A 22,375-nucleotide genomic window follows, 5' to 3' on the forward strand; every position below is an offset into this window, starting at 1 on the left:
TTTACCTCAGTTTGCAGCACTTTGATTCTTCCTTGTAGTGGTTGTGTTCATGCAACGTACTTCGTCACATCTCTGTGGTACTCGTGCTGCTTTGTGGTACGGTTCATCACTCGTACAAGTTTTGTTTTTAATTTGTAGTCTGTGCTGTGGTTCTCGCAGTATTCCTGAGTACGTACCGTGGTTCTTTACAGTACTTCTGGTTCTTTGTGGTGGGTATTTGTTCCTGTTTTATTGTGCTATGGTTCTTTGCAGCACTCAGGAAAGTCTGCGGTACTTTAGATTGGTTGTTGTAGTACGTAGAACTCCTAGTACTCACCTGGTTACTTTCTGTGGTTCCAGTGGTTCTTTTGGTTCCTTTGATTAGTAGCACTCTTACACACTTTGCAGTTTCGATGCTTCCTCTGTGTGGTTGCTCGCGGTAGTTTTTTTTCCCCTGACTTCATGGTTCTTCGTGGTTCTGTGTGGTGGAAACAGCGGCTTCTTCCAGTACTTTGATGTACATCTTCTAGTCCTCTTCGGTGTTTGTTCGTGCCTCGGCTGGATCTAAAATACGCCGTGCCGGTTGGTTGGTCGTACTGTGTGGCTGACGGTTCTTAGAGTACGTTTCTGTTTTACGCTGGTTTTATCGTGTTTCTTTTGGTTCTCCCGGTTAGACGCAGTCCGTCCTCGGGCGGTTTCTTGTCGTACTGCGACGTACAGTTTGTGATTCGGTCTCTTGATGGTTCCTGGTTTTCTCCGTTCCACAGTGCTCTGTTCTCTGTTATGGTTCTTCTTGGTACTCCCGGTTCTCTGCGGTATCTGCGGCGGACTTCGTGGTTCTTTTGCGTCGTTAGTTTCATTCTTGTTGCTTCGTTTGCGGGTTTTAAGCATCTGTGGCACTTGACTGTATTTAGTGTGGCAGCGCTCGTGTTTGAGGTGAGATGTCTGAGCTGACGTGGAACGAACCTCATTAGATCCACGTCAGACTGTTTGTACACGAGAGCGTTTCTCTGCCAGCCAGTGAATGAAACGACTCCTGAACACTCTGAGAAACTACTGCAGCTGTCAGCCTCAAACAACAGAGAGATGTTATCCAGGCTGCTCGGAGGGAGGACTTTCCTCCGTGTTAAACGGGAGGTTTTTTTGGAGGGGAGGCTGAAGTCTTTCATGTCGAGGTTTATCCCCTCCACTCAATCAGCTGCCGTTGGAAAGACTTCGACAGGCCGGGCGGCGCTGCCAAGACTCAGCTGCATGACTCCACATGTCCGGCACGTCCACCTCTCTGCAGGCTTTTCCCACACTGATCTGCAGGAACAAACACCCCAAAGAAAAAACCTGGACAAGACGGATGTGCTCAACATCCATCACCATGTGCCTCTGGGAAAAATCCAGCCGCCCCCCCCCTGAAAAAACCAAGAGCGGTCCAACGATGGGGGCACACGCCGGTCCTCACAGCCCTGTTGATTGTTCCGATCCGAGCGGGAGGCTTTAATGCCTAATTAGACCCGGTTGTTTCACTGTGCAGTGGCCCGAGGCGGCACAGAAAGCTAATCAGCTAAAAAAACACAGTTCGGCGAGAGAAATGTTCCGCAGACGGAGTTCATCCCTTAAACTGTCAGATTACCGCATATTATCTCCTGCTCAGACAAGTCGCTTCACTGAATCCATCCTACGGAGCCAATGTTGGACCAAATCTGACCAGATGTCTTGATAATATCCGGTGTGACCAGACGTCCTGAGCAAATTTGCAGTTCCGCAAAAACTAGCAAAACTACCTGCTAATGAAGATGTAGGGGTGTGATCGAAGTGACCAGAGAGGCTACCAGCGACTCACAGCTGGACGTCAACGGTCCACCGCTGATTTCGTAGGATTCTGCTCAACTACAGCAGGAAATCTGAATAAAGAGGAAAGACTACAGACCGTCCCGTGTTTCAGCAGTCGTTACTACGTTATTACGAGTCCTCAGTTCTCATGGGTCCGACCACACCCGTCTCCCAACTCGCCTCCGCTCCGATCTCAACTACACACCTGTAACGTTTCCGACTGTGTCTTGAACAGTTGTGACAACATCTGTCCACAGACGGACAGACATATCAACACCTGCCAAAGTCCTCAAAGCCACTTCTGTGGTAGTCCCGGCTACAGTAGGTGTCTCCAGGACCACATTTAGCCACGATGACACACACACACACACACACACACACACACATACTCACAAGGCAAAGACAACACCAGCCACGCCGTCACAGCTGGTAAAAGCAGCGGGTAAAAACCCTTAATTGGTAAATTAGGCATCTAAAATTTCATGAAAATGGGTATTTTCTTTCATTCTACATTTTTAAACTTTTTTTGCCATTTTCAAATGAATTTCTGCACTTTTATAAATGAAATCAGAAAACTAAAGTCCTTAAAGTGCTCAGAAAAAAGAAGGAAATCTCAACAGTACCATGACAACTGAGCAAACTCCACATGCTGAGGAAGACCATTTGATATGATAGAAAGCTTCAGAACAGCTGCTAAATGGACCTTGTGGTTAGATTGTTTTGTTAACTAAAACTAGGAAATCTGAGTAAAAAGGGAAAAAAATTCAATGGGATTTGGCACAAAGTGGAAACCCCTCAACGCAGTGAGATGGATGTTTTTAAAGATTTTTGCTACTTTGTTAGAAACTTTGCTGAATGATCCGATCGGACACACATCCCATAATAACTCAGGTGTTTTTGCAGCCAAATGAGCTTCTGACATGCACACTCCTCGGAAGTGGCTGGATTTATAAGCGAGTACCAAGAGGGTACAGTCACCGGTTGCTTTGATACCAGCAATATTTAGCTTGGTTTCAAGTTTTGAGGGTCCAACGTGTCTTTGGCCAAAAAACGGTCCAAAGACTTCAGCCTTAAAAGAACAAAGTTCATTGTTCTTTCAGAACACGTGTAGACCTCCAAGCCTGCGTCGGAAACATCAGGGGCGAGAGATTTTTCAGGAGCCAGACTGAACGTCTCGGCTGTTGTAAAACCAAAGCTCACAAGCCGCAGAACCTGAAGTATAAAAAATACGTGACCGTATCCTCGGCGGTATTTCAGTCTCCGAACCTCAGCGTGGTGGTGGAGATTTAACAGAGAGTGAACTGCAGATGAACCCTCGCAGCGGCGCCATGTTTATCACCTGGGAAAATGCTGGATAAACAAACCGCTCGATGATGATGTGGAAAATGTCGGACAGTGTCACCGTGGAAAGATGGTCTAAGGAGGGTTAACCCTGCCTAGTCAATCCATCAGCATGTGTTGACTGATTTTTATTTGGGGGACAGCTTGAGACCAGTTTCTTCTTCCTTTTTTTCATTTGGAAAATTGTTCCCATTAAAAGTTGCTGAATTTGAAGTATACTTAAAAAGACTCTCAGCCCAGTTCTGCAGCCTCTTTTTCCTCTGATTTCAAAGTGATTCATAGAAACGTATCCACAGTGGACAGTCACAGATCTGACTGGGTCATGAGGCCGAGAAAGAGTTTGATTTTTCGAGCGTTTTAAAGAAACTTCGTCTCGTGGAGCTGTGTCCTCCTCTGTCTTTGGCTGTCGAGGTTTTTCTGTTTTCAGTTTTTTTTTTTTTCTGTACACCACCAGAGCCTCTGGGTCCCGGAAAATAAAAAAGTTTATAGTTCCTGAGAAAAGCCTGCGGGACCGAAACATTCTGTACTTGTTAAAGTTTTAAAAGTCGACCGTGGCGTTTGGTTTGAACCCCGGAGAAGCGGAGGTCGGGTCGATCTGCTGCTGGTCGCCGAACGTGTTCATTAACTGTTCGACCAGAGGCAACGAGGGGAATCAGGAAAACACACGACAAACAAAGACACGGAGAGTTTGGTTCCTAGATGTTATATCCATCTTAGAAATTAGGAGAGCCTGACAGATAAATCCGACCGTGGTTCTTCCCACAGAGGAGACTGTACCTACCTACCTGTCTGTGAAAACGTTCACAGACATTTTAGAGATGCTGATAATCAACCTGAGGATTTCTCTTGTTTCAGCCTAAAACTGATGCTTGGTCCGTTCGAACGGCGAAGGAATAATGTTTGGATCAAACAAGGAAAATGGACGACGAAGGTCGAATCCGATCCACATATTTACCTGTAAGACGACTAAAAACGTATCCGACGAGGTTCAAAAGTATAAAGTTTACGAGCTCAAATTATTGAGCCGACATCAATGAAAGTCTAAACGGAGACTATGACTCCTGACACTGAAATAAAGTACAACAGGCTAAAGAGGCAGAATAAAGTACAGTGAAGACGGGACGCGAGTTTGATTGGCCGCATTTCACAGACGCTTCCTGAATGATCTGTAATGATTTGACGTCCCTGAGGCTCTGTAGGAGGCCGTTTCACAGTCGAGTAGTGGTGGTATTTATAGCAACAGCACTAACAATACAAGTAGTGTATGAGCGTGAGTCTTTATCTGACCTCAGCTCAGTCTTTCAAGCTTCTCGGAGCCAAAACAAACTTGCGGAGCTGAAGTTTTAAGTCCAACGGGAAGAGAAACGTTACGACACGTCGAGGATCCAGTGACTGAAATCAAACAAAACCAGAGCGGAGAGGCTGAAATATCCTGGTTGACCCTGTGTTTTCTCTGCGGCTGATTGGTCTCGTTTGTGAAAGTGCTTCTCCCGTAATTATCCACTGTTTGTTCTAATGCGAGCGGAGCGCCGTAATTAGCAGGAACAGAGCTCACTGGCACTACGGCAGGAATAACAAAAGGAAGGACAAACTCCGAGGTCACAACAACATGTGGACGATTCAAGGAATTATTCCCAGATTGTCAGAAAAAGAAACTGGAATTACAAGTAATCCAGTCTGATGGGAAACAGTCTCGCTCTCTGGGTCTAAATTTTACATTTTCTGTTTAGAATTCAAAATTTGACTGATGACGTGAGACCTGAGGACTAGATTATGAGTTTAAAAAAAAGTATTGAAGCGTTTGTAAAACAGCATAAAACCTTTAAACACAATAGATCAGCAAGAAAACAACCATGAAATGAACTGAAGACTTGTGGGTGCAGTTTCCTTATTCAGTGACAAAGAATTTGTGGGAGCGACTTCATGAAAACTGGCTGTAAAATTTTTTGCAGTGGAACGAAAAAATGTTTTAAAAGTTTAAATACTCCCAATTCACAGTTGGTAAATCAAGATGTTCACATTTGAAGTCAAAGGTGTGAGATACTAAGACAAACGTTTGACTCACTGGGTCAGAAAAATGAGAATGTGAATTTAAAATGTAACATTTAAGACAGCGCTCAACAATTTGTCTTCAGATTCCCAGATTTGTACTTTTTCAATCTAATTGAGCGTGAATAGCTTGATTTTGAGTCACACTTCTGACTTGTACGGTGTAAGTATTCGTTTATTAATCCACAGTTTGAACTCATTAAGTTGGTATAATAATCCCAAACATTTTGACTGACTAGCTCCTAATCATTTCTCAACATCTCATCATTTTATCCTAAAACACTGTAAATTCTACTTTTTACTCAGTATTTCAGAAGTTTTATGTAGCATCTCATAATTTTGGCTTAAAATGTAAACATTTTACTCAACATCTCCTGATTGTGATATAAGTAACTTTTTTTGATCATTTCTAGCTTTTCTTTTGTCCTTTCCTGGGGGTAAAGGGCTTCCAGAAGTTTTTGTTTTTGCCCAGTTCTTCTTCTCTGTCTTGACTTGTTTGGTTTCACATTCGTTCATTTCGTGAGCAGTTTGTGAAAATAGTTTAAGCTGTTGGACAAAAGAAGCTTTTAAAGTCGCTGCTTATGCTTTTCACAGTAACATTTTACCAACAGGGTCAACGTTGGAATTAAATGCGTCGTTTAGTGAATTACATTGATGGATGTTTATTGTGAAGGTAGAAGGAAGTAACCTGCCCGCGTCGGTCATTAGCTTTCGTGCGATGTGTCCATAAATCTGTTGTTTACTCTCCTTGTCTAAACTCCCTCCTGCCTTCTTCTTCTTCTCCTCCTCAGTTCGTCGTCAGAACATGAAGGTTCGGATCAACGCCACCGGCGACACCATCGTGATGAAGTTCGTGCGTCCGAGTCCTGACGTGAAGTTGGAGGGTTATATTCTGGGATACGGCAGCAGCATGTTCTCCAAACAGTTCATCCAGCTGCCGGAGAACGGACAACCCTACGAGACCGAGATGGGTAAGACGGGACGGCTGGCTACGGAAGCCCCGAGGCAGTTTCAATCGCAAAACAAATATACGTACAATTGTTAAGATCGAGCTCAGCTTTACTGCAAAGTCGGTTTTCAGATACAAGGACGTTGCCTTGGTGTTGTGGTGCATTAAAGTCCAAAATATACAAAGTAAGAGAAAGTAAAAGTACAACAACAGTCAAGCAATCGTGAAGAAAAATAGAAATGTACAGTGAAAAATATATTGAAGTGGAAAGAGCTGCACAGCGTTTGAAAAGAAGACGAGAGCCTCTGTACAGTTCTTATGTTCATTTTATTGGCTATCATACCATATGTCAGTGTTTCACTTTGTTTTGATTACATTCATTTTTCAATTTTAGATTTTTCCCAATAATTGTATGCAGGGTTATGATTTTTTTCAGTATCGGCCGATTATTTGCTCCATTGACGGATTATTTGTTTTACCTATGAATAATGAAATATGCCCCTCATGGAGTCAGAGGGGAGACGTCCTTAAATGTCTCTTTTTGTCCAAACAAAAGTCCAAAAGTCAAAGGCGTTCGGTTTACAGAGACGTACGACTAAGAAAGGCGCTGAATCTTCACATTTAAGAAGCTGGAACCAGCAGATCGGCGTTTCTACTTGGAACAAAGACTGAAGCGACTGAGCGAGAGAGAGAAAGCGCTCAGCATCCTACTGTTCATACAGTTGTTCATGCCGAGGTTGCACGAGGAAAAGTATCTCAGGCGTCTGTCTGTGTACACGGATAATAATAGACACTAAGCTAGGAAGCGAATTTTTAGACCGACTGTTGAACATTAACAGCAGTTTCTGTCTTGTGGGAACGGAGGTTTTTGTTTCTGTGCATGTGACCACCAAACCCCCCCCTATCTAAATCCTGGTACCCGTGGGAAAAAGTGAGTCTCTGCAGAATCGCTTTTGGGGAAAACCAGAACATGAGACTCTTGGAGAAGCGGCAGCAGCAGCAGGTGGTTCGGATCCTTTTTCTGAATCTCGGCCAAGAATCTTTATCCCATCGCGACCAGAAAACACTGAAAGTTATGATGGCGTGATGTGTTTAAGGGAGCGTATCATCAGCGGCGGAGGCAGCGCTAACGGGAAACCTGCTGAAAGTCGTCCTTCAACACCAGTTTCTCTAGAGGCTGGTTTGGTTTGTACCCTCGCAGATTTTTGGGTAAATTACCGCAGCACGTTTTCACAGTTTGACATTTTTGTGTGTGTGTTTTTGGATGTTTTACTTTAAGTCTTTTCAACAGTGAGAGCCTGGTTACTTTAATAATAAGGGTAGAGAGACATCGACTTTGGGCCCAAATTTATGCGTATGCTTGGTCAAAACACCCCAGAATTTATCTGAAGTTTGGTGGACAGATCAACAACAACCCAAACATTTTACAGGTTATTTTATGGTAACATTTCTCTCTTTTCAATGTTTTTCTTGAAGTCTTATCAACTGTGAGAGCTTCATTTCTTTCCTGATGACAGTGGAGGAACATTAGATTTTTAATTTGTTTAAAAACATCAAAATTTGGCTGAAGTTTGGTGTACAGATCACCAACAACCCAAATGTCTACTTAATCTCTTATTTTAATTCAGAATCAAATATGGGTTTTCCGTCATCTTTCTTTTTTGGCAGCATGTGAGGTGCTGCGTTCGGGTACTGCTGGGATAAATCAGACTTCCATGTTGCGTTTACTTTCCACGCTGTGGGTTAGTTTCTGGAGCAAGATTGAGCTCCACTGGGAGACTTTTAATTAAATCACCGCTTCCTGTTTCGTCGCTCGTCTCCACTTGCTGCTGTTTCTGCTCCGAGGTCACCTGTCAGTCATCGGCCGCGGGTGGGGCCGTGGAACCGTAGCTGCTCTTAAACACTTCATGTGGTGTTTACCTTCCTGGTTAAAAGCCTCAGAGGGGGACCATCCATCAGCAGCTGAGGGGGGAGGACGACCACAGTGTTGACGCCTTAAATCTGACGCTGCCGGTGGTTTTTGGGTTTCATGTTTTTTCAGCCCCTTGAGACACAAACGTTGCCGCAGGGGGACTCGAATCTTCACTGTTTCCTCTGCAGGGAAACCACCTCGGACTCAGAGGTTCAGGATCTGAGGCTGACAGAGAACCATACAAAGTCAAACTTTGCCAGCGCTACATTTCTGGCCGAATACCTCGAGGCGATGGCTGTTGTTTAGGGAGCGGCTGGGGCGAAGGGCCTCGCTCAGGGGCACCACAGTAAAAAGACAACTTGGTGAAAGTTTCCTTCTCTCCCTGCATATGACACATGACAAGCCTCAACCGCATATAAAAACAAAACAAAGCAAAAAAACCACCGGCTGTGTTTAATCCCGGCCTCCGAGACAAATGCAGCTAATAGATTTTTAGGAAGCGAGTGGACAACCGTGGCAAGTACCTCAGTAAAACACTGACTCTGCTTGGTCTGACAGGTGATCGATGAGGTCGGGGGGGAGGCATGTTTCCACCTGTCATGTGTAAAGAAACCGAATGACTGTGTGAGGCTTTGAAGAGAAGGAGACGAATGAAACCTCCTCCGCTGAGTTTGTTTTAGGGACAAAGCTGCTTCTCTCTGCACAAAATAAATCGAATTTAGTCCGGTATGGGGTTGAGATCATTTCGCTTCTCCAGGATCTGGACTCTCTCAAAGGTTTCCGAAAATTGATTAAAGCAACGTCCTCATCAGGTAACAGATAAACCTGGTTGACTGTTTCAGACCTGGTACCGGTGGATTGGTGTGACTTACTGAAGAATAGCCGACAAATGCGGGTGATTTTGAAGGAATCTGTTCAGGCAAAAAGTGCTAAACTCTGCCCAATTTGAAGGGATGAAGAAGCTGTTGTTGCTTCTTTAACCGTCATCCATCATTTGCAGCAAGTAGAAAGGCGTCCAGCGAGGGATGATAGATGAGAGTGGGGCCTTTTATTGACTGTAAACATTCACGGAGGTGCAAGTTAAAGGTCAATCTGTCACGACGAGGAGTTTTAAACATCACAAAAAATGGAAACTCGTGGATCGAAAACACTGTACTTGCCGTGACTTGAGTGGATGTTCGGAGGAAAGAGTAGAAGTTGACAGTTCCTATGGGAATATTTCCAAAAATGCTTCACTGTCCCACCGTCACTTCACATCCTATTATCTCCCTGCTTGTGTCAACATCTGTCTTCTTGGAGCAGATGTCGCACGTTTACGGCAGGTTTTTATCGAAAACAAAAATAAATACGGGAAGAGTTCAACCTAAAAGGAAAAGGAGAGAAGGAGAAAGTGGAGCGGAGTCCGAGCAGAGAGACAGTTTGGTTTGGATGGAAGTCAGATTCTTATGAAAGAAGCTGTGAGTGTTTTCACATGTGGATGTTTAAACCGTCGTCCTCGTGTTTCAGCAGAAGACGCCGTCTCTGTAATCGTTCACATGTGTGCGTCTGCGTTCTGTCCGTCTACTTACTTTTTTTTTTTTGGGGGGGGGCAACGGAGGGGCCAACAGTACCCAGCATGACATCACCGTCTTCATCATGTTTCCATAACAAGGTCCAGCATTCCTCACATGTTTCTGCCGCTCTGAGGGCTCACACGCCGAGGCTCTGAACACGAGCCGCGCTCCGCTGCCGCTGAGGGTTGGAGTACTGCAGCGAGTGGCCGCGGTGGCGCGGCTACGAGTTGTAGCTGTAGCGCTTCCAGAAAGACTCTGCCGCAGTATGTTCGGCAGAGTTTGTTTGTTCGCTAGCTTTGATGGAGGAAACCACTCGAGTCGCCGTACTTGGACTCGAGTCAGACTCGGGTCATGAATAACTTGACTTGGGGCTCGACTTGGACTTTAGCCTTTTGTTGTGGGTGTTATAATGTCTTGACTTGGGAACTTGACACGGGGCTTGATTAAGGACTTGTTGTTCTTGACTTGCAGCACCGATTTACTGATCGATGAACACTCAGGGCCTCTCTTCATCAAGACCGAAATTATCATAGGAACCCACTGTAACGTCCTCATCATGTCAGCTGATAGAGTAGCTTAGTGACAGAGATGGAGTTTAAAAAATTTCCAGATCAGGAAAAGGTTTCGATGCAGAAAAAACCCCCACAGAAGAACAAATGTAAGCAGTCAGATATTTACAAAGTTAAATGAGGGGCAGAGCAGAAAGATGTGAAAGTAAAACCACAATTTATTCTAGAGACATTGTATTCAGATAAATAAACTAAGGCAGTGTTTGTTTCTGTGCCTGAGAACATTTGCCTGAGATAATTTCTTTGAAGACCATGAAACCAAATCTAAACTAAGCGTTGACCTGAATCCACATCTCGTTTCAGATGCAGAGCCCAAGTACTTGGTGGCCGTGCAGCCAATCCCTGTCAACGATGTGAAGAAACACTGCACAGGTACGCTGACCGGCTTCTTGGTAGGATTACACTGCCGTACGGGGCCGACAACAGGTCTCACTCTGTCCTCACCCGTGTGCACAGGCAAGGTGAACCTGGAGAAGCCGCTCCACCTGGTGATCGGCTCCATCAGCCCGACGGCGGTGCTGCTGTCCTGGGGAAACTACCTGAAGACGCCCTACGAAGGGAACATCATGAACGAGTGTCTGGAGGACGGGTGAGAGCCGGGCGGGGGGTGGATGAGCTCCTAATGAAGTAATTACAATAGTTGTGTGATCCGTGTGTCATAGCTACTAGAGAACCTATACAAATCCGTTATATACCAAGCTACAAAGAAAAGACCTCGTAATTACTGAGCTGAAAAGTCACAATTCGAAGAAAAGAAATCTGGTAATCTGTACGTCTTGGGTACAAGGAAAGAACTCGTGCACCTCGTCTTTCTGAACATGGACGATTGTTTAAAACACAGCTTCCTCCAGACTTTCATCTTTGAGACGACAGGACGCCTTTGGTTTACCGAGCATGGACGATTTTTACCTCCTCTCACGTGTATTTAAGGGCATTCGGAAAAGCTTGGACCTCTTCCTCTGCACTTAGAGACAATTGAGCCAGTCAAGAAGACAAATGGCTCGACTAGAAATCCAGAAAACTCTGCTGCTGTTGTGTTTGAGTCGTCCGACCGTGCTGAGTGATATTACACTGACTGGGAGGCGCTTTGCCTTCGCCTCTCGCTTTCTCCTGCCGCCAGTAATACATACTTTTCAAACAAGTTGGAGGAGCCGTCGGAAAGCCTGACCCAGGCGTCCTCCGCCGCTCTGGGCGTCCCATTAAAAGCTAATGTCAGCTCCTTCTGTGGATAGTCTGGCTGAAAAACACGACGTGAGATGGTGAAAGTGAAGGATTGGCTGTGCTGCCCGCCAGAATTAATAACACCTAATGGGAGAGGCTGTTTCCACGCTGAGGTCGGAGAAACCACACGGGCTGAGGTCTTGGCGTGGGATCGTTTACGTCCATCAAATGTCGTACTTTGGGGTCTTGTTAGTGTGAGGAACGAGCATTAGCAAGGTGCTAAACTCCCGTCGTGGTCAAAGTCACTGAACTGTACAAAGTCGTCTTCTGTCACCCTCGAATTCCAGATGTCGCCGAAAAAACCTCTTCGGCATCTCGGGGCCATTTAGCAACTGCGTCAGAGGAAACCTTTCATATCTGTCTGACAAGCAGTTCTGACGGATCATCCTGTAGAGCAAGTATCGAACCACTGACCAGGAAATCCATGACATTAGAGAGTAGCTCATCGTATCCTGAGAATAAAAACGTGTGCTGCCTGCTAACACGTGCTGTGACTCTGCCGTCCCGACCGTCCTTGTCTTTCTGTTCTATTCCTATTAAATCTGACAATTAGTTGGATCATTTTGCTCAAGAGCACCCGGACAGTGCTTGTTATTAAGTTGCTATTCCAAAAGTGGAAATCAGTCTGTTGCCTCCCACTGTTTCCCGACCTCTGCCCTCTGCCTGCCTCCAGGTATTACACCATCCGCTACAGGGAGAGGAACAGGAAGTGGATTTACCATACCTGCCCGACCAGCGACACGGTCATCGACAACCTGAAACCCAACACAGCCTACGAGTTCGGCGTCCGATCGAACAAGGACGACCGCAGCGGCACGTGGAGCAAAGCGGTCATCCACAACACCAACATGGGCAGTAAGGAGCGGATTTTTATTCAGCGCTAACTTGAATCCGAGCAGTTTTTACAGCGTACAGGCAGTTTTATTACCAAACGTCCGGGGGGGACGTTAGTGGTGTTAGGGGGAAGGTCTGTAGCAGTTTCTGTGAACCTACAAAACCAGGCTTATCAGTCCAAGGCAGGGGTGGCTGCAGGTTCCCGTTTTTTTCATTTTAGTTTCCTGAGTTTTGGTGCTTGTACCAAACCACAACTTCATTCGAAACCTTACGTTGAGAAAAGAAAACAAAAGAAGTCAGAGTTGCGAAATGTTTGAACACAAGCAGCCGTGCAAACGCCATCCGGACCTGTCTGATCAGGGACCAGATGTTTTATGCCAACTTTTGGTACCTTGGACACAGTTTTTGATACTCGGTGCTACAGAGGTTTCGTCCAGTGCCAGCACACTGTCGGTTTGATGAACATCTCTTGTCAATAGTTTCCACTAAGCGCGGATTTGGTTAAATTCCAGATACATTTGGTTGAATGGTGAACGTTTGGTGAACAGCATTGAAATGTGGTTACTGAGTGTTTCACCCTAACCAGCGACGCGTGGGCGTGAAAAAATGTCAGGCAGGTGACGATTAGCTGAAGGTGCTTTACACCTGCCTCTTGTTTTTTTTCTTTTTTTGAAGTCACTGAGAGGATTGTCTATCACCTGGCGAGTTTGTAATTTCAACATTCCTCCAGTAATGCCATTTCTGAAATGTCTTAATTACTGGAGATGCCGACGGTCCTGTTAAACAGTGGTTGTGTCTGAAGACGGCTTTAGTTTTAACCTAGCCTTGATCTGGGACTGTGACGGCTTCTTTGACTCAGAATTTCAAGAAAACGGTTTCATGAAGACGGTCTCATAATGATGAGATCTTCATCTTGTAATTACAGGGACGAACACTCATTACTTTAGAATGCCAGATGTTTTTTTCTTTGGTAAAAGCAATTTGGCTTTGCAGCTTTTCTACAGTTCTCTCAGAGGGTTTATTTAGTATTTAGTTGATTCTGACTTTGTTTGTCTGGGTTTCAGCTCATTAGCAGCTCTTGCTGGTTTCATTAAAGTTATTAAGAATCCTGTTGTTAACAAACTGACCCCGCTGCTTTTTTCCCTGGACTGACTCTCGTCCACCTTTTCTGGATTTCACAGATAAAAATGCGCAGAAGCCGTACAAGCTGCCTAATCCTCTCGCCAAGCCCAAGGTACGTTGTAACCCGCTGCCCTGCATGTAAAGCTGGTGTCTGTGCACCTGTTTGATCTGTGAACATAAACTGTGAAGATCTGTGAAGAACAACCAGGATCCTCTGAACCTGCATCTGTCAAAGTGCAGCATCTTCATTATTTCTAAGCCACTTAAAAAATAGAAATCAAACTTGTTCTTCAAGCTCAGAAAACGTTGAACCAAAGGGTGAAGTGTTTGGTGAAATATTTTGGCCGTTGGTTACATTAAAAACCAACAAAAAGAAACCAGAGTTACATCGATGTGTTTTGTTCATCTACTGTTGGGATCTTATTTTGAAATCGCGAAGGAAAAGTTTATGTTTAGATAATGAAATATTTATTGTACAATCAGGAGATTAACTTTAAACTTGTACAGAAGTGTTTGGATTGGCTGATACCATCCGACAGTACGGTCGAGCCTCCACTCACTTTTAGACTGACAAGGATTCCCGCGTATTTATTTATTTGTTTTTTAAATATGAATGGATGACATTAGGGTTGATCTCGTTTTAATTTGTCGTTTCTGGTTTTTTGTTTTCGGCTTGAGGAATCATCCATTTAGGACGAATGGAAACACACTCGATGCGAGCACGCAGTCATAAAGCTTGATTCTGTCACACACAACGACAAAAGTGAATCTTCAGTTTGATTAAGTGGTTTCATTTTCATATTTACAACCTCAGACGTCCACAGAAGACAAGCGGACAGGAAAAGTAAATTTCCTTAAGAACAACCCCAACATGACGCTAACTGTTGCCTGGTCAGTGACTTTCTTAAAAGGTCAAACTGAGGCGTTTTCTCCTGCTTTTGTTTCCTGGAAAGCGCCGCCAGTTGTTTCCTCGGCGATCGTTGAGGAAGATGAGCGTCTCGAACCAAACCTGCGGCTTCAGTCTGCGGGACCGCACACGCATTTCTGTCATGTGTAGCTTCCCGTGAGCCCCTCTGCGTGTTACATGTTTTCGGCACATGTATGTGGTACGACGTAAAGGTTAAAGGTGGAGGCGGTGTTGGTCTGCACACTCAGCCGACAGACACTGAGAAACTAAACACGCCTCCTGTTTCAGAGCCAGTTTATCACCTTTAACACGTTTAAATTCGCTCACAGGCTTCACTCGCACTGTTTAGTCTGCTGGTGCCGATATTAAAATCAGACCAATTAATCAAAAGATTTTATTAAATTATACTTTATTTTGCATTTGTGTAAACACAGTCTATGATAGATGATTAAAGTTTATTTACATCATTTAATTGTTTTTATGCCATTTTAAAAATGAGTGAAAAAAACGAACCGGAATGAATCGCTTTCACAGTGCTTCATTTTCAAAGGTTTTTAAAACTGTCACTTTTTGTAATAGTTTATAATACAAACAAAAACAATATACAGAACAGAGCATGTATGTAACCACCAGACACGGCTGGTAATAACTGATAGTAATCATAAATAATAATAATAATAATAATGATGATAAAGGAGAAAGGAGTTTTTCAAGAAATAACTAAACACAGTGGTTCCTAAAGACAAATTTAAAGATTAACCCGAAAAAAGAGGCTTTGTAGAATCCTTTCATTACAATGAAGAAAAATCGTAAAAAACACAAACACAAAAACACAAATTACACATACTTCAACATTCAAATGCAAAAGTCCAATTTGGGTCCGACCCGGCCCGATTAAACCCCGGCTGTCAGGCGTCGGGGGAAGGTCGTTTGGGCCTGACAGGCAAAACTCAGGGGTAGAAAGTCCACCCAGTTGTCACTGCTGCTCACAAAGCGTAATGTCAAGCAAGTCGAGGTTAAATCCAAATTTTAACAGACCTAATCTCATCACCCATGAGCCTCGGTGGCTTTCAGGACGCTGAATCCAAAATCCGAAATTCGTTTGAATGTCTGAATCTATCAAACAGGTTCGCTCCGCTGTCACCTGCTCATTCGGAGCCGTTCAGACTGGTGCTGAAGTTTTTTGCGCCTGAACTCTGAATATTTCTCTGTTTTTTCAGAAACCTCATGGACCTCACGCTCTGTTCCCTCCTCGTCCTGGTAAGACTTCTTCTTCACGGATTACCATACAGTATAAACGGACTTGTTCAGACAGCGTTTGTTGCTGCCAAGTTATTTTTTCTGCCTGACATTATTCAAGGAATCTGTTTAATAGCTGTGCGGGTATGTTCAGTCGGTTCACCGAAATCCACCTCCATCTGTTTTCCTGAGAATAACACACTGCATGTTCAGGCTGGTCATAAACAGTCTCAGTCTGCAGGAGGAAGCTTCAGAAATATCCCAGACCCGAAGTTCAGGCCGCAATATTTGACACAAGTGCAGATCTGAGGCCAGCTGGGGGTTTGTGTGTTCGCTGGTGCCAAGTTGACAAGGCACTTTACTGATTTCGTTCACGTGGACAAGAGCTACGGGATGAAACGAAAAGTCTAAAACAACAAACGTCAGTCACATGGTCCAAGTGGTTCTTAAACTTTAAAGAAAACCCAAAGAGATTCAGTCATTGATTTTATGAAACACAGAAAAGCAGCAAAATCGTACATTAAAGAGGCAGGAACCAGAGAATGCTGACTGTATAAATGCCTCAATCAACTGACAAATTGTTTATTCTAATATGGGAGCAGATCTCTAACAGATAACTAGACCGTCTTTTTTTCAAAGAGTCATATTGGACTGTGATAGCGAGGCTGGTTGCAGAGACCAAAGTCTAATCAAAACACCCCCGGACGAGAGTACGAAACGTATGAAAGCTCTTTCCCAGTTCTCCTTAGTGCACATTGCTCAGTTACCCTCAGTTCATGGATCTTTCTCAATGTCTAAGCTTTGGTGTAACTTTGTCCATTGTAACTATTTGCTCGGTTTCACTCACTCAACTATACTGATTTCCATTTGGAAGGTTTCAGGTCACAAACATAATGGGAAATTGCAGTGTACAAGATTCATTGAGATCTGGATTTTTCTCTCAGTAGATAGTGGTCCTCCTACCAAACAACGTTGATTTAACCTGCAGGGACTAACAGTGTGTAAACTGCCCGTGGGTTTATCTCCTCTGATCTGTGGACTTGTTCGCAGCTCTGCACAACCGGACGCAGCCTCGACTTTCTCCTCCGCTCAAAAACCCAGGTTTCCCCGGAGCGCCACGCACCTCTTTCGGTGATTATCTCTTCCTCTGTCTTTCCTCCACACACACCAGCCCACTCCTGCCTTCACACTCGTGCTGTTATTTTTCCACTCAGGGCTGCAGAGACGTTTTGACCTTGCACATACAGGACCTCAGCGGCCTCTGTGGGGTTCGACTGATTGGAAAACTGCCCTGACGGGCTGATGAGCCTCCAGAATTACTGTAGTTCATGTGAAATGCAGTTTTTCAAAATATGAAATCCACTGCTGCTCCGATACCTTTAGATAGTCATGGTCCTTAACGCACAGCCCAGCAGTCTACTGCAGTCGGTCGACTGCCCACAAATACGTCGCAGATTTTCAGTAAACTGCTGGAAATGTGGTCACAAAACCAGAGCAGAAAAACCCAGCGTCATCTGGGCCTAAACGACGTCCAGTTTCATGTTGAAAATCGGCAGTAAGCCACCAGACATCAGCCTTCACAGACCATATCAGTCAAACCCGAGCCCTGCACCTGCTTCATCTACACTGGGTTTCCACACTTTTTACGATTTCCCCACTTTGAGTCTCGTTTTTATTGTCGTTCCCTTCTTATAAAACCAGACCTGTTATTTCCCACAGCGCCACCTGAGAGCCAGCAGGAAACTTTACCTCTTCCCGGCTCCGCTGAGCCGAAACGGCCTCATGTGTCACTCGGTAACAAGGAAAACCCTTTTTCATTTTTCTAACCGTCCAGCTTCATCCAGCCAGTCTTTACCTGCTTCGGCTGAGCCCGGCGATGCACCTGGGAGGGGGCGGGGTCAAGGAGATGCAGCTGTTGTGATTGGCTGCATGCTAGCATGCTTTGAGCCTAGTTAGAAAGTCGATGCGAGGCCTGGAGGTGTCGTCAGGTGATACGAGTAAGTTCCCTTTGCCCCGCCCACACTGACAGCAGCCGCGGCTAGTTTTTTCATGTCTCAGCCGTGACGCTTCACCTGTGCCTTCGAAGCGTTCGTCGGCCGCCAGTTTTCTTCTTCTGCTCTTCCTCTTTCACCCTAAAATAATCTGTTTTCCTATGCATCACTTCTGTTTTTTTCGTTCTCACCTCAAACTTCCATAGTTTTGTCTCGTCAGAGCCCACAGATCGATGTTGGGTCTGAAGCATCTGAAATATATTTTCAACCAATTTCTCAGTGAACAATTGACAGGATCTCCCACCTTAAAACGTCATTTCACAAGACACTTCCGCCCCCAAATTTTGGGGTAAAAATGTCCCCGGTTTTCCAATTCCCCAGAGGTATCTTTGGAAACTTTAGGTTCTTCACCACAATTTGAAATACGGTTCAGTGGATTTGAGCAACATTTGCCCAAACAACATGAGCCGGTGACTGGTCCAGCAGCGTTAAAGAGGTCAATAGAACATTGTAGGACCTAACGATGGACTAGATAACTTGTTAAGATGGATACTTTAGTTGTGTCTGTGGATGTGAAAAGAACAGATAAAGGACATTTGGAGGTAATGAATCCAAACTTGCGTTTTAAAAAATAAAAAGAAGAAGAAAGTCTTTTATTTGATCTACAATGATTCCACTCATTCAATTGGTCTTCAGTGATGAATTCTAGACACATACACCATATATTATTCAGTCACCTCTTTAGTTTGAGTCTCAATTCCTCCCTCATCCATCTCTCCATTCATTCCTCTTACTGTCTCTCTGTCCCTGTCTTCAGTCCTCACTGTGGTTGCTTCCTGAAGACACTGCCATGATCGATCAGTCTGCATGACAGACCTGCATGTCAGCCAGTTCAGACGCAGACGTTGTTGGACTGTCCCGCCAGGGAAAGACAACACAAGTCGTTCTGCAAAATCCTCAAACTCCTGTCCCCTTTGTCTTCACAAGTACGATCTCTTCTGGACTTTTCTGTATTTATAGGAGGTACAAGATTATGGGACCAGAACCTGATCCTTTGGACATTTGTTTGTCAAACAGAGAATCTTGGCTTTCAACACCTCACTTTGAGGAGTATAAAAAGACGTCTTCCTAAATAAAATGGAGCTGAATTTATCTTTCTATAAAATGAGGAACAATCTGATCCAATTTTACACTAAAATGGAAAAGACTTCCAGCCTTTCAAAGACATGTATCCGGTGCCTTTCATTTCTCCACACCTGTTGGAGATGATGAGATGAATCGAAATGCATGTCGTTTGAATTTGAAGGACAGTCTGTCTACTGTAGATCAACCCAAAACAACAATGTGGCGTCTTGAATCGAACCTAAGACGACCAGATTCCCATGGTTACGGTACCTCTCTCCTCTCTTGCTCCAGACAAAGGAAACACTGTTAAAAACGACACCAACCGACCGGTGGATCCTCGTCCCTCTGCCCTCCCCCGACTGCTGCTCACCAAAGCCCCTTCCGCCAACACCACAGCCTCCCCCCTTACTAAATTACCCTCCTATGGTGACTCGCTTCAGGGGCAGACTACTAAGGCGCCCTCTAATGCACCTGAGAAGCCTCCCAACCCTGCCGGTAACGTCCACCTACCAACTTCCCTTTTTTATTTTTGTTTTTGTGAAATAATGGACACGTTTTAGGAAACTGGATGAAAATCAGTGAGTGGTTACAAACCAGCTGTTGACTGTGATGTAAAATACCTGCTGACACAGAAGACAGTAAATGAATGAGCCCCTTGATACTTAGAGGAACGCTACTGTACGCTTACACTTTATAGGCCAAGCTGCTGTCCATTAACTGCTGTTTTATATTTGAGAATTACAAATTGAGGCTCTCAGATAGCCAAACCTTCCTCACTTCCTTTGGAAAGTTGAGGGCGATACCTTCCAGTGTCCTTTTTTAACCGTTCGGCTGAGTGTGAAACAATGGTGACGTTTGAAACCCTGGTTTAATCACAGTGAAAAGCTTTTAGGTCTGATGAGCTCCTTTTAGTACCTGCACCAACACAACTGTGTTGTTCTACAGACAATTAAAAATGTATAGACGTTGCTGATATCAGTTGACTGTTGTTTTACATTTTGGAGCTAAAACATTGTGGTTTTGAAAATGCCAATCCTTCCCTTGAACGGTTGATGGTTGGTGTTCTCTCCCCTCCAGAGTGGGAGTAACGCTTTGATGATTTAAAAAAAAGTTTGATCCCAAGTGAAATCAACTTGTGTTAGAAATTTAAGAAAAAAACCACTAAGACCAATGAGAGTTTTACATTTGGAAATGAAAAATCACGATTTTAAAAATGTCAAACCTTCCTTTGCAAGTTTGAAGTGGTCATTTCCACCTTCAAACCTCTATTTCTTTTTTTTTTTTTGAATGATTTGTACAATCAAATTTAAAATCTGTTTGTGGTTATCAAATTAAAAAACAAAACCACTTGTTAGCGAGAAGGATCTGTGTCTTTGGGACTTGGGAGGTCCTGCAGGACCTCCACAGATATAACAGTTTCATCTCCAAACAGTTAAATGTCCTTTCAACTTTTTCAAGGCTTAGTCTTAGCACGACGAACGCCCAGGCCGTAATTGTGCAAAGAAACATTATTTCTAACTTTCCTTTTAATTTAACAGGTTGTGGACCCTCTCTTAAGCCGACCGATGTGTGGGTCTTTGTGGTGTTAAACCTTCTTTCTCCCACACAGCATTTGGCAGATCACAGGATGGATCGTCGCTGCTGAGAACAGCTCTGGCCAATGAGAGGGCTAAAACTAACCACTGGGGTAATAATGACCTCATCGCACGCTTCCTGTGTCTTGCGATCAACGGCAGTCTCGCTCTTTCCGTCTCTGTCTGCTGTCAATCTGCAACCATCTTGTTCCCTCGAGCTTCCGGTCGGCTTCCGGTTGAACTTGCGGCTAGGTTTTTGTCCACAGGAATGGCTGCTGGCTCCAGGAGTTGCATCCGACATGGCCTCTGATGTCTGCATGCGGCACACAATCTTGCAGTCATGGTGGCGTCATCACAATTCACCCGCAGTTTAAATGACTGTGGTTTCCCAAGATTGTGGGCGCTCATCATGATCCCATCCCATTCATTTGTTAATTTTACTCCATAAACTGTCTTCATATTGAGAATCATATTAAATGTAATGGTCCATTAGAGTGAGAACGTCCATCACTAACATCACCGCTCACTGCTGCAAGCTCACTTGACTGGCAACTTAGGTAAAGACAAAATCAGATAGTAACACAGGCCTTGCAACTGTTTTTGATCTTTTAGGTCAAGGCAGCAAAAGAACTCTCACCCCGTCACTGCCTCTGCAGCCCTACAACCCCGCAGCCAACACGGTTGCCAGATCCATGAGGCCTGCATCAAGAGCCCCCTACTTTCCCCCCTCTAACGGCTTCAGACAGCCCCACCCTTCCTCTAGACCCAGTAACTCATCCCCAACCGCTGGGATACTCGGGGGTAATCCTCCTTGCACCTGTTCCTCGACTCTTCTCGCTTTCTCGCATTGTTTTCAGTTTGCTCCCTCTGAGACTTTTGCTGCCCGTGGGGAAAAGTTTTATAATGTTTTCATGAGTTAGTCATTTGCTCCCTCAAAACACTAGTTTGAATATACAAGGCTTTAGTTTTCTGGCTTCGTAAAATACAAATAATTTTCTAATCGGTTCAGGTGAAGTTTCCTGAAAAACATGTAATTTGACCCTATTTGTAAGAAAAATAAAGCCAGTGTTCGATTGGTACACTTCCAGTTAATTAAGTCAAATATCACTAGAATCAAGCGTGACCCAGAGAATATTTTAGTCTGGGCTCAGCAGGTCAGCTGAACGTGCAAAGATGTGAATATTTTACACATCAGCTTCAAATTCAAAAGAAATGAAGAATAAAGTTTCCAATGAAATCAGTAATTTAAATTGATCAAATCCGAGTTTTTGTTATTTTTAATTTAAGTAACAAAGGGTGAGAACTGAATCCATGCCCTCAAATTTCTTAATCCAGAATAAATTATCACCTCCGCTGGTCGTCGTAATCGGCTCTCCCACTGTGGACTGTTTGGATTTAATATGGTTTAAATCTTATCTTGACCTGACAGATGATCGACAAATGTTGGGTTTTACCTTTGTTTCCTCGTGTTACCTTTGATATTGGTTGTTGAAGCCGTATCGCTGCCTTTCACAAGAGAGAAGATGACGGCTAAAAATTCATCTGAGGGCACAATTTTTAGTTCAAGGTAAAGAATTAAGTAACTCAAAGGCTTGAATGAACCAAATAAGTATGTTGCATGCGCAGATTAGTAAATTGAGGGAATGACTGATCAAAAACAAATGTTCCCTCCTGACATCTACCAGGCTTCATGGTGCGCAGCTTTGGGAAAACGATGTAAATCGACAGAGAACTGTGAAGTGCAGGTTTCAGCTCTCGGGAGGCTCAGATCAAACATTGACTGGCCTCGTCGGTTCTTGGGGTTAGGGATTCGTCGTGGCTGTGTTCCTCGTACCAGATGTACTCAGGGGAAGCCGCTGACTTTGGAGTGTTGCTCTAATCTGGTGTTTCTTCCCAGCTGATTTGCTGAATCATTCAGTATTCTCTAAATTTCAAATGGAAAAGGAAAAAAAATCCCGACAGATTGAATTAATCTCACCACTGTTGTTCACATCTCAGAAAGCCACTTTAAAAGTTTTACTCTGTGGTTTCTCTCCTTTGTTTGCTTACTTACATGCTGTCAAATTTCACTTTGTTTAACTGTTGGCTGCTAAATGAACCTCACAGCTGAACAATCAAACAAGTCCATTTTAAGCTTCTTTACCTAATGTTTGATATATTAACCGAAAATACACCAGACTAAAACA

At 44.2% G+C, this 22,375-nt stretch overlaps 1 protein-coding gene across 3 annotated transcripts in view; it reads left to right on the top strand.

Annotated features, from left to right (window-relative positions):
* LOC120797921 (target of Nesh-SH3-like) overlaps positions 1–22,375 on the top strand; it is a 40,288-nt gene that overhangs the window by 3,761 nt on the left and 14,152 nt on the right. For 2 of the 3 annotated variants that reach the window (XM_040141715.1, XM_040141716.1), the window contains exons 1-9: positions 4,605–4,636; positions 5,985–6,164; positions 10,480–10,548; positions 10,633–10,765; positions 12,071–12,252; positions 13,413–13,465; positions 15,481–15,520; positions 16,550–16,630; positions 20,225–20,302. In XM_040141715.1, coding sequence (XP_039997649.1) covers positions 5,999–6,164; positions 10,480–10,548; positions 10,633–10,765; positions 12,071–12,252; positions 13,413–13,465; positions 15,481–15,520; positions 16,550–16,630; positions 20,225–20,302 — 802 coding nt within the window. In that variant the 5' untranslated portion in view covers positions 4,605–4,636; positions 5,985–5,998. Of the gene's footprint in view, positions 1–4,604; positions 4,637–5,984; positions 6,165–10,479; positions 10,549–10,632; positions 10,766–12,070; positions 12,253–13,412; positions 13,466–15,480; positions 15,521–16,549; positions 16,631–17,218; positions 17,294–18,906; positions 19,111–20,224; positions 20,303–22,375 lie in introns of those variants that run through there. The other variant, XM_040141717.1, reaches the window with a different exon arrangement.

The sequence above is a fragment of the Xiphias gladius genome, chromosome 13 (genome assembly GCF_016859285.1).
Source record: "Xiphias gladius isolate SHS-SW01 ecotype Sanya breed wild chromosome 13, ASM1685928v1, whole genome shotgun sequence".
Classification (NCBI taxonomy): domain Eukaryota; kingdom Metazoa; phylum Chordata; class Actinopteri; order Istiophoriformes; family Xiphiidae; genus Xiphias; species Xiphias gladius.